Below are 11,720 nucleotides of genomic sequence, written 5' to 3'. Positions count from 1 at the left end.
TCATAGTATACTTGAATCACTAGGATTTCTTGAGTTAGTACCCTAGTAGGGTTAGGCAATTCTAATCTTAGAAAGCTAGGGTTTTGGGGTTTGGGTGCAAACAATGTCCAAAACATGTCAAACTTTACCCAAGGGATCTAATTATCATATTAAGCTTGCCCAAAAAGTTTTGATTTTTGGAGCAATCAAGTAATTTCTAAAACTCCAAAATACTAGGTTTAGGCCTTCTTAAATGTTAAATAATTCATGGTTGGGACTAAAAATCTTGGAATTATTTTTATTAAATACTAGAGGAATTTAGGAGTCTAGTAAAATTGATCCCATTATTTTATCATTTTTCTAGAATTTACTACAAATTTCCTAAGCCTGATAGAAAAAGAAAAGGAAAAAGATTAAACAGTAATGGGCTCAAACCAGCCCAACTCAGCCCATGTACAGGGAAACGCGCGCGCGCCTGCGCCCTCGATGTCAACTTTGCACAGAGGACCTCGGCTGTTTGAATAACCGGTTAACAACCCTTGCACACTATTCATTGTCTCTCTGACATTCACAGTTAGGCCCTCGGAGTTCTATTTCTTTACCGCGCCAAGTCCACGACGGTGAACGGCGACGAGCACACCTCCGACGAACTTGTATTGGCCGGAAAACGCAATGGCTAGGCTTCTCCTTTGTTCGACACCCAATTTCCAATCCTGGCGACCCTAATCCCTCTACCAATTGCACGATTCTAGCCTGGAATCCCTCTGTCCATGACGATGGCGAAAACGAGAACAACCCGATGTGTTCTTGGTGATTCAGGGCAGTCTAGTTTAATTAAACGGGTCTACAAGTAGCTAAGGACTTAAGGGAGGCTAGAACATCAAGCAGAGAATCTTGAACTAACCTGCAGAGAGCTGGTCACGGTGAAGCGTTCACGGTGGTGCGGAAAACAGAATTGGGGGAAAAAGGAAATTGGGATGCTATGTTGGACGATCAGGGGCGAGAGCTGGTGCACTGGGTGCGTAATAACCTAGCGGACCTGGTTGATCACTCAATTTATAGAAGCCAACAGCGGTGGCGTCCAATTTGGAGAAGGCGTGCTGGCGGCCGGAGAGAGGGAGAGTTTACTAACGCGAGCTATCGTTGCGGTCACTAGCTGAGGAGCTATGGTGGTCATTGCTGAGTTATTATGGCTAGCAACGACATGGTGAAAGGTTCACGGCGTGGCGCAATCACTATGACCGGCGTACACCTCGGCGATGGCCGCTCGACCACGTCGCCGGCAAGTGGGTACGGCGTCTGAGCAACCACAGTGCCCCGACCACATCCACGATGAGATCTTTTCACCCAGAGTGGTTATCTGCACGTTACTAGGCACGAATCACAGCGCCGGCGCAAATCCGGGCGCGGGGTCACCGGCGGCAAGGTGCACTACACTTGAGATCTTCAGGTCACTGTACCATTGGAACTCCATTCAGAGCGTCTGACAGAGCTAACTGAAGAGCTATATTCTTCAATTTTTGTGTGACAACATGATCATCTGTCTGCAAAGAAATTGTTGTCCTATAATCCATCTTTGTTTTTGTTATAGCATCCATAATCGAACAGCCATTGGATCCTACTCAAAATGGATCACAAAGTTCATCTGACTTCATTGTCAGTCAAAATTCAGCCTTAGGACTGACTGACATCCAGACTTCAGGTGCATTTATCTCCAAATTTTGTTGTCACCAATGCTTAGTCACTTAAGCAAAGTTGTACTCCTATCATAGCTCTACAATTTTTATGTATTAACCCAGGGCAAAATCCTCATGAATTGAGAAATACAGGAATCTAAAGTTGGCTCGATTTCATTGAAATTCAGACTTAGCCACTTAGGATTTCTTGGATCTTTTGCAAATAAGCCCAATTTACTCCACATAACTTGAAAATGCTCCAATGTAAAAGTTACTAAGTTTTTGATGTTCTATCACTTTGATATTTGCACTTTGGTCCAAAAGTGTATAGAATTTGAATCCACCCCTTAGGGTACAATTAGGGTTTTCTAGGGTTTCTTTTAGGGTTTTGAGTACTTTAGGGTTTTTGTGCCACTCAAACCCATCACTCTTGATATCTTGTGAACATTTCTAATTACTTTTGAGACATTGCTCATCTTGGCTTCACTTTCATCCATAGGCCCTAATTCTAGGGTTAACTACCCTAAACTAGTATTAAGTACACCTTAAGTCACATCATCACAACTTGTTTTGAAATTTTACCTAGTGACTGCATTCTAGGTGTAACAAACAACATGAAATGTCAATGCACATGATGTTATGCTCAAGTTTTAGTGCTAGTAACACCAGGGGTGTTACATCGATCGCTGGTAAGGAACCTTCCCCATTGAACTCCTTGGTATGCGCTATTCTTGGGTCCCATCATCGCTTAAAATCGGGCACCAATGTCTCAAATGGCTGCACGCCGACGGAGAACATCGTCGCCTGGGCGCTGCCATGCGCAGGCATCATGGTGGCGAAGCAACGCGCAACCGTCGATCTTTGCATGGGCGTCCAAGATCAGAATAAGGAATATCCCTGTGCCAGTTTTACCGGAGCCATTTGATCGCGGACGAACGATCGAGATCAGATCGGGATATTTTAAAACTGGACCGTAGATATCTCATCCTACGATTGTGATCGCGTACCGATTCACATAAGGCTTGATTTAATCATGGCCGATCAAATTAAATAGGACAACTTCTGTTGGAAGATACCCCTTCGACTGGTACAATAGCTAAAGAGATCCTATAAAATTTAAGAATAGAACACACAATCCTTATTCTAATTAAAATAAATAAAATTGAATCAAGAACTTGCCCTTGGAAGTAATTTTTAGTATAAAAATAATATCAAAATTATTTAGAAACTTGCAAAAATAATATCTTCTACGTTTTAACTCTGATTTTAGTGGTTCTTGAACCTACAGTTTCATAGCGATACATAGAATATTATTACGCAGTTTGATTCCATGTTTGGCGTAATATTATTTTTACCTATTACATGTCTATCTATATATTGCTACGACTAGAAGCGAGGTCTCGAGGAATCTGAAGACCAAATTGGAGAAGTAACTAGACAAAAATGCAAGTTGTCCCTTGATCAATTTCCTTAACCTTATGTTCTGTTAATCACCGTGACATGCTTAGGTCAATTTGATGGGACCTAATAGGTTACTCTAGGTTGTTTACCCTACACCTTGCAAACAGATGAATCATTTGGATAGACTTGCTATTGCTCTATCTGGTTTTGGTATTAATATTATATCTGAAACTATGATCATGCTTTATTATTATTGTTGGCTTCATTATTGTTTGTGATAAGATTATTGTGTTATTGGGACATGGAGCGATCACCCAAGAAAACAGTGGTACCACAAGGATGGAATGGGACACCCTTGACGGCTTGACCAAGTAATTAGGAAAGCTAGTAGGAGTTAATCCTTTCCCAAAAGGGGCAAGCTGGGTATGGAGAGTTGTCGGTATAGGGAGGTTTTTGTGTCGATTTGTCTATGATAGCTTTTCAGGCGAGGGATTCCTATATCGACCCCTCCTGCCTGATTCCGTAGCGAGTTCTCCAATGCTAGTGGAACTTTGGAAAGGCCTCGTCGTGTCACCCTGTCTCGTCTCCTCTATAGAGATGAATGGGAATATATACTCCTTGGCAAATGGGTAAACACGGCTTGTGGGTAAAGATGTGCAACCTCTATAGAGTACAAAACTAGTATATCAGTCGTGCTCACGGTCAAGACTGGCTCGGATCCTCACATGAGTAATTTATGCAATTAAACTTAATCCGTCATTTGTATTGCATTGTGTGATTTATTATTAATTGTGATCAACTATTTAATTGGGTTGATATTCACTTATACTTAGTAACTGCTAATACAATTTTGACCAACTTATTAAATGTAATGCTCAGCTTTAACCATCTTCCTTGATAAGCCTTACACTTCATATGAGCCCCCACCGTAAGTGAGTTCATGCACATTATTCCCCACAACTTGCTAAGCGATGAAGGATGCTACAATGAATTTGGAGAGGTCTAGACCGTCGTCTCCCAGTCAACTATGGTTGCGGATGATCATTGTCGTCATATGATGCATTTAATTAACTATTTTGTACAGAACCCATTTTATTTAACAAAGATGTGACATTGATTTTTGTACCCTGAGTCATCATATGCATGAGACCTGATCCTAGCACACATTTGAGACACGCCCGGGTTTGCCCTCAAATCCAGATGTGACATCTTTGGTCATCCACGACCGAGTTCGTGGACAAGTTCTTTGTTGGTGGTGTCATTGGTGAAAGCACTTACTACGTCGGTGTCGGTGGCATCGAGGAGTTCGTTTCACTTTTGGGAGAACCTTCAGATGTAATCCCAGAGGCTTTCCCTGCTCTTCTAGGTGCACTACTTGAGGTCCTAAGAGCTCCTAGGGCGTTGTAAGTACCCTAGAATTTTCCCACAAAAGCCTTCCTTAGGTTGGCCTAGTCGTGGATGGTTCCACTCAGCAAATGCTCGAACCAAGCTATGCCCCCTCCGCAAGGTGGATGGGGACAAACTAGATGATCAGGTGGTCATCCCTAATCCCTGCCATGCGGCAGGTAAGACGGTAGTCTTCCAACCATACAACGGGATTGGTGGTCCCGTCATACATGGTGATGATTGTTGTCGTGTGCACTATCATCGAAAACTGCGGCTTCCAGATTGTGTGTCCAAAGGCGAGTGGTATGGGCCCAGATGGGCTAGGACTTCGCTCACGCCTCCTCTCGGGCGCATGCGAGTGCTCTGCTTCTTCTTGCTCCTGTCACCTGTTGTTGAGGATGTGGCAGGCATTGTGGATATCTCCAAGGTAGTTCTTCAGAGGAATGCGCGACCTTGTGGATTGGGAGGGTTGTGCCCCCTTGCTACAGGATGAGGTCGAGCGGGTACCAAAGGTATCCATGCTGGTGGGTGCTTACTTTATGGTGACCCTCTCTACCAGGTTGCAGAGGTTCCGTACATTGCCCTTGTCTCCGGTTCATTTGGCTCGGGGATGGACCGAAGCATCATGGCCACTGTAGCTATGAACAGCCTAGGGTTGAGGAAGTATTGTGCGCCATCGCTGCTCTCGACGAGCTGATCATAGACCTTTCTCGCCCGAGGACTTTCGACCTCAAGGCTCTTCCACTCGATGTCGTCGTAAACCCAGTTGAGTTTTTGGACGAAGGCCTTGAGTTCCTGTTGCTGCTACTGGAGGTTGAAGCTGATATTCCTCTTCTTGGTTGGGAGGTTCCACGTCCACCCCACCGTTCATGTTCCGTGGTGGTGTTGCCACAAAACAGGCCCTTCCCATTGCCTTGTCGGCATCGGTGTCAGGTTCCTCAATCAAGTCGTGGCCTGATTTGTCCTCGAGCAGGATGAGAATAGAGGTTGGCTGATGGCTGATGATGGCCACGAATGATGAGGGTGACTCTTTTTCCGCCTTCTGCTTGATGGCTATAGCGAGTCTGTTAATGCGTCGCTTAAGGCTGGGGGCACGCCCTTGAGATGTCGCTTCTCTGCCTTACTCCTAGCGGTGGTGGAGCGTGCAGGTCCTCCTGCGCCCATCGTGGAGGACGCATCGGAGTTGGCGACGCGAAGCTCACCGGTTGCGGTGGCGAAGAAGTCAAGGGAACAGAAGTCGATGCGGCTCCTCGATGCGAAGATCTCTCCGATAGTGAAGGTGGATGACTAAGCCATCAGAGTGAATAAAGTCGCTTGGCACACTAATGAATCCCCTACCTAGCGGGCCAACTGTCGTGGTTTCAGAAACTAGGGGACAATAGAATTTGTGTTCGGGAGGAGAAGCTAGCGCGAACTCACTCTGAATGGTGAATCTAGGGATTCGGCCAGGGGGTTTATACTGGTTCAGGCTCTCGCCCTAGTTCAGTGTAGTGTTGATCGTAGTATTGCTTTTAGGACTGTGTTGCAGTAGGTGTGTCTATGGAATGTAGGAGGGGTCCTGCACTTTTATATTTTAAGGGTAGGACCTTACAGAGGAGACTTGTTCCCTATCGATAAGAGCATGATATGTTGCCTTTGGTTGACATAGTCCTTCGGACGTCATCCTTAGGGTCGTGCGTACCTGTACCCCCAGCATTGTGTATTGCCTTGTTCACCCGGTATATGGGTCTGTGTAGCAAGTCCGATGTTGACGTCCTTGTTAGCGGTGCTTAGTGGGTCCCATGGGGCAGAGTCATGGTATGTTTCAGGGTCGTCTGCGGTGTGGCCCCGCCTTTCATCATGAACCTTGGAACACCCTCCAGCGTGCGTAAGCGTAAACTTGGTATGGTGTGTGCTACGTCCTGCCCGGTATCCGAGTTATTGTGGAGACTCCGATGCTTAGGTCCCTTATTATCGGGGTTGACTGGTCCCACAAGGCAGAGACAGGAAATGCTAGAGACCGTATGCGGTGGTGTACTATTACATTGATGGAGACTTTTTGGCATCCACTGGGGTATGCCATGCCATTGGTTTGGACAGAGTTTCGGGACGTCGCGGCCTGTCGTGGCTGACGTGGATCACCAATTTATTCCTTGTTTTCATACTAGGCGAGTACACACTACAAAAAACATTGAAGGAGTGTCCGTTAATTAAAGAGTGTCGGGGCCGACACTCTTAATCGAAGTAAAAGTGTAGGTTTTACTGCACCGACATTCTTAATTTAAGAGTGTCGGGGTCCTACAGAAACCGACACTTTTAATTTAAAAGTGTGGGTTTTTTCCACACCAACACTCTTATGGATTTTACCCTAATCCCCAATCCTATTCTACAGCCGCCCGCGCGTCTTCTACCGCCACGTGTCTTCCACCTTTACTCTGCTTGCGAGTCCGCCGCCGTCTCTCCTACCCAGTCTCCCTGCCCGGCGGCACGCCATCGGACTCGCCAAGCTGCGCGTCGGGCAGCCTCGCCGAGCCAAGCGCCGGGCGGCCTCGCCGAGGTAGGCGGCCTCACCTAGCCGGACGCCGAGCGGACATCGCGGAGCCGGGCGGCCTCGCCGAGCTCCAAGCTCCGGGCGCGGCGCAGTGCCTCACCGAGCCAAGCGGCCTCGCCAAGCCAGACGTCGGGCGGCTATCTGCACAGACTGAGCCACCCACCCAACAACCTTCTTCCACATGCGCTAACGCGACCGGTAGCGAAACCTCGGTGTCCTCGTCCAGCCGTGTTGCCGTTCGGGTGCCACTGCTGGAATACAGTTCTTCCTTCTCCAGCTGTCGGGTGACAGCAAAACTTGTCATCACTTCTGCTATAAACAGTGCATCTTCTAGTAACGAGAAGGAACTATCTGCTTCTAGCAGCAATGATGACTTCAAAAGCTTTGAGAGCACTACTTCATACACCACTGCTGCTAGTCGTTCATCGACTATTATACTGGTGGCAATGCATGGAACAGCACCATGGGTGATTATGCTGGCAGCTTGTCAGATGCGAGAAGTGAGCCATCATTGTCTGCATCAGATTCTACAGATTCACGAGGTTTTAGGCGCAAGACGACGAGTGGTGAAGGAAACAGACCAAATGTTCATCATCAAAGCTTCAGTTTATTAGCAGTCGGTCCTGGCTGTAGCTAAGAAGCCTTGCTCTGCAGCGGTTATTCTAGCAATGGTGGTGATTTTCAGGATGTTGTCTCCAGGAAAGCAGCACAGAAGATGAAAAGGATGCAACGATCAACTCCTGCTACGACTAGTTCATCTACCATGGCTGCTTCAGGACCTATTGTAGCACGTGCACACTTCCCAAGAGCTCCATTCCGTGAGGTCATTACAATAGGACATTACATAAATGATGATACATTTTATGCTAGAAAACCAAACCAGAAAAAGGGTAAGTACCAGAAGGCCCGCAGTTTCAGTAACATGTCGTCAAAGACCGGTTATACTACTGATCATGGAGATAATGTTTCAGCTGGGTCTGATAGGAGGGCAAATGATGCCATCGGGTCTGATAGGAGGGCAAATGATGTCGTGGACACCTTGCCAGCCAGGCATTTGGCCATCGATGCAAACACAGATGCCACCGCCGATGCCGTGGGGATTTCCTCCTCGTGGGCAGTTACACTCACCAGGATTGCCCTCACACTCACCAGGATCAGTACGTTAAGTTGATATCCTTTGCATCTCTATTTCCTTCGTTGTTTAAGTAGTTACTAGAAAACATGCATGTGACCTTGTGTCTATTCATTCTTGTAACCAGTTACATCCATTGCAATTTGATTACTACATGCGAACAATTGCTATAAAAGATAGATGTCAAACTTATTTAATTTGGCACATAGAGATTGAGAATGAGGTGCCGCTATACAAATGTTTATTAGGTTATTCGATGTTGCAGCCTATGTATATGTTTAATTAGTTACTCGGTAAACTAACAAATGTTTGTTTCTTTTAAAGGTTTTGGGCTCACATCATGCTAGTCCGCCTCCGGATCAGAGCACGTTTATGGACTTATTGATGAACACAAGTGGTGGCGGCTCCAATGACCCACCGACGGAATGAATTAATATGGATGCTTGTGTGGAACTTACTAGCATTGGGTTTTGTATGGACTTGAACTTGTTTCAGATGGATTTGAACTTCTTTCTTATGGACTTGAACTTGTATGAATATGGAATATGGTGCTTGTGTTATGATATATTGAATATGGTGCTTGTGTTGTGATATATTGAATATTGTGCTTGTATTGTGCTGCTATGGAGGCTTCCCATCCGGGAGGGAGAAAAATAAAACTGGGTATTAAAAAAATTTATTCAGTAAGAGTGTCGGCCCCCACATTCTTATATGTGCCTAGGGAGGCTGGTGACCGCGCACAGTAAGAGTGTCCGCCACGTCACTGGCCGACACTCTTAACATAAGAGTGTCGGTTGCGTGCGGAACCGACACTCTTCCATTTTAGAGTGTCGGCTAAGAGTGTCGGTCAACCGACACTCTTATACTAAGAATGTTGGCTTATTTCAGTAAGAGTGTGGGTTTTTGGCCGACACTCCTTGCCTTTTTTCTTGTAGTGACAGGTGTATGTGAGTGATCATTGGGTGAGTGACAGGCGAGCCCAGGAGTCGGGGCCCACGGTCGCGCACCAAATCACAACCTGGTCGGTACCTCCGCCTCGCTGAGTTGCTCGGCATGGGTTTGGTCGGGAGCTCCGCCTCATATGGTTGCTTGGCTAGGACTTGATCGTCTGCTCCGCCTTGCAGGGTTGCTCGACTGAGACTTGGTCGTTCGCTCCGACTCACAGAGTTGCTAGGCTGGGACTTAGTTGTCTTAGATAGGCCATTTAAGGATCATGGGCTTACTTTAGGTACCCAGTTCCTGGGTGCCCGTCACTAATCTTCTTTCTATTTCAGTGTCTACAAAGTTTTATCGCAATTGAAGCAATTTTGCTCGAGCGACACTGCCGTATAGGTTATCCGACACTACCGCGCACCGGCACTAGCTAGAGTGCTAGTCAAAGGAGCAGCATTGCCACTCTAAACAGTGATATTCTTGTTTGGTTCCTTATCGAACTTTCTAGTATCTAAATTTAATTCCATTTGTTTTGATAACTTCGTATTTTTTTTCGGTAACTTCTTCAAGATATTCAACCATTTAATAGCGGTATTCTTGGTTTTGGACCTTTTGGAGATGTTTCGGTGTCATAAGGGTGTGAGGTGAACTTTGGCATCAAGCCAAAATGGCCACGACACAGATTATTATTGGCTCCTATTCTCCTTCTCTGGTTGTCCATTACTCCATTCAATGTTTAAGAATAAATAAAAAGGCAGATAATATATATGTAAAAATTAAAGCGAGCAGCACCTCTACTCATGCAGCTGTCTGTATATCTACGGCTGACAGCTGTAGTGATGATCAGCTATACTAATGGAGGAGACTCCAAGGTAGGCTGCCAGCATCTCGTCGTCGTCGGCACAGAACTCTGCTAGGTTGATGCCGGCAGCGGCAACGGCAGGCAACTCCTCCTGCACTGCCGGCCACCACTCCGGCGTGGCTGCTGTTGCTGGCGACTCTGACTCTGACTCCGACTGATGTGCTGCTCCTAGGACATGGTGGTCTGCAACTGCATCCGCCTCCGTGTAGTCGCCGCCGTTGCGCGCGAAGCGGCCCTTCACCCGGGGACGACTGTCTGCGAGCGTCTTCCGGCAGGCATACTAATGCGCCGGCATTCATTTGCGTATATGTGTTAGAGGAAAGCAAAACTAGCTGAAACCAACAAATTAAAAAGCCAATATGCATGGATATATGCGTGCAGCAGGCAGACCGTGATCTTCTTTTGGAAGTTGCGTTGGTTGCGCTTGCTCCGGTACTTGTCAATGCGCTCCCGCCGCTCTTCCGCGCTGTACCTTGTTGCCGCCGCCACCACCGCCCTCTGCTCCTCGTCCCGGTCCCGGTCCTCCTGGACGATGAGGTCACCCGTGCTCAACGCCCGGCGAAACGACGGGGACGTTGCTGAAGCCATGCCAGACGACGACGATGGGGACAAGTGGGTGATGGCGTGCAGCTGGCTGGCCATGGGTGAAGGAACAATGGCAGGGTCCTGCCGGGAAAAATAGTGAGGCATGTAGCTCAACGGCGGTAACGGTAGCGACGAAGTAGATGACAGGAATGCTCCTCCATTGGCAAGCAAGGCTTCTAGCTGAGAGGAAAGGATGGCATCACCACCTTCGACCTCACCATCAACGCAATAACAAGAGGAACTGGCGCAGTGACGGTGTTGCTGATACATGCATGTAGTCAGTATGTGGTGACAGCTGAGCTGAGAGGCACGCAGGCCCTCTTGGGTTTTATAGACTTAAAAGTTAAAACAAACACATGCGGAGGAAGGAGATGGAGTCATGCACACAGGTGCTGCTAGTGCTGCATCCATGGCTAGCTGCCACAACCTAATTAACAAAAAGTAAGCCTGGTGGCGCATACAAGCGCAGCAGCTTTACTGAATTTGAAGAGTGCACTGCACAACCACAATGCAGGCAGGAATTCTCCATGTTATGCACCAAGGAATTGGATCAATAATGCAGCTGACACACCAAAATCCACAATGCATGTGTAGTGAAATGATATACTCCCATCTCATATGCCCTGTGCTCAACTTGCAGGACAGACACGCCATGCTCAACTTGCAGTTGACCACACCGCAACTCAGGGAAATGACCTACCGCTAGGTTCACTCCATATATGATGTATGATTCTAGCGTCCCCCATCATTCCCTAATCAGAGTAATGTGATGCAAACGAAGCTCACGCGCCGATTGATGACTGAAATTAAACTCAAAATTAAAGCATCCTTGAAAAGTATGTCCCTACAAAGTCCACCGCAATGGCTGAGTGTTGGCTTCGATCTGGTACCAAACACTGAGATGAACGACCTGACGGTGCTATTTATGGGAGACGGTCCGTGGTCCTAGGCTGGATGGTCCGTGACTTTGCTGCAGGAGTGGCTCCTTCCCTGCTTACTTGTCGGACAATCCACGTCTGGGGCTTGAACGGTCCGCATGTGGGTAAGAACCTGAATCTCACCTAACGGCAGGAACCCCGTCGGGGAGGACGGATCCTAAGGTTGTCTTGAGGTCGGCAGGCCACCCAAGACGCCTCTAGTCGACGTAGAGACGAAGAGAGGTGAAGATTTGAGATAGAGGAAGACTAAATTAGGGCTAGACTAAGGCTAGGTTACTCCTACTACTATGAAAGGAAA

At 47.1% G+C, this 11,720-nt stretch overlaps 1 protein-coding gene across 3 annotated transcripts; it reads right to left on the bottom strand.

Moving 5' to 3' along the window:
* Window positions 1-9,780: 9,780 nt before the first annotated feature.
* On the bottom strand, window positions 9,781-10,796 carry LOC103637773 (zinc finger protein CONSTANS-LIKE 5). Of its 3 annotated transcripts, none has more exons than XM_008660838.2 (3): window positions 10,703-10,793; window positions 10,290-10,565; window positions 9,781-10,179 (listed from the first exon to the last, which is right to left on the bottom strand). In XM_008660838.2, exons 1-3 carry the CDS (start codon window positions 10,703-10,705, stop codon window positions 9,856-9,858), a joined length of 603 nt encoding a protein of 200 aa, XP_008659060.1. In that variant the 5' UTR covers window positions 10,706-10,793; the 3' UTR covers window positions 9,781-9,855. The 3 variants fall into 3 exon arrangements, with proteins under 3 accessions (XP_008659060.1, XP_008659054.1, XP_008659050.1); XM_008660832.2 differs by having other exon boundaries at window positions 10,691-10,789; XM_008660828.2 differs by having other exon boundaries at window positions 10,290-10,796.
* Window positions 10,797-11,720: the final 924 nt, after the last annotated feature.

Source organism: Zea mays, chromosome 1 (genome assembly GCF_902167145.1).
Source record: "Zea mays cultivar B73 chromosome 1, Zm-B73-REFERENCE-NAM-5.0, whole genome shotgun sequence".
NCBI classification, from domain to species: Eukaryota; Viridiplantae; Streptophyta; class Magnoliopsida; order Poales; family Poaceae; genus Zea; species Zea mays.
The sequence above is the reverse complement of the archived record's forward strand: the minus strand, read 5'-3'. Positions and strand labels throughout refer to the sequence as shown.

Coding starts and splice junctions, on each gene's coding strand:
- LOC103637773 (XM_008660828.2), bottom strand. CDS start 10,754: ATGTATCAGCAACACCGTCACTGCGCCAGTTCCTCTTGTTATTGCGTT. Junction 10,180..10,289: donor ACTTCCAAAAGAAGATCACG/GTCTGCCTGCTG, acceptor CCGGCGCATTAG/TATGCCTGCCGGAAGACGCT.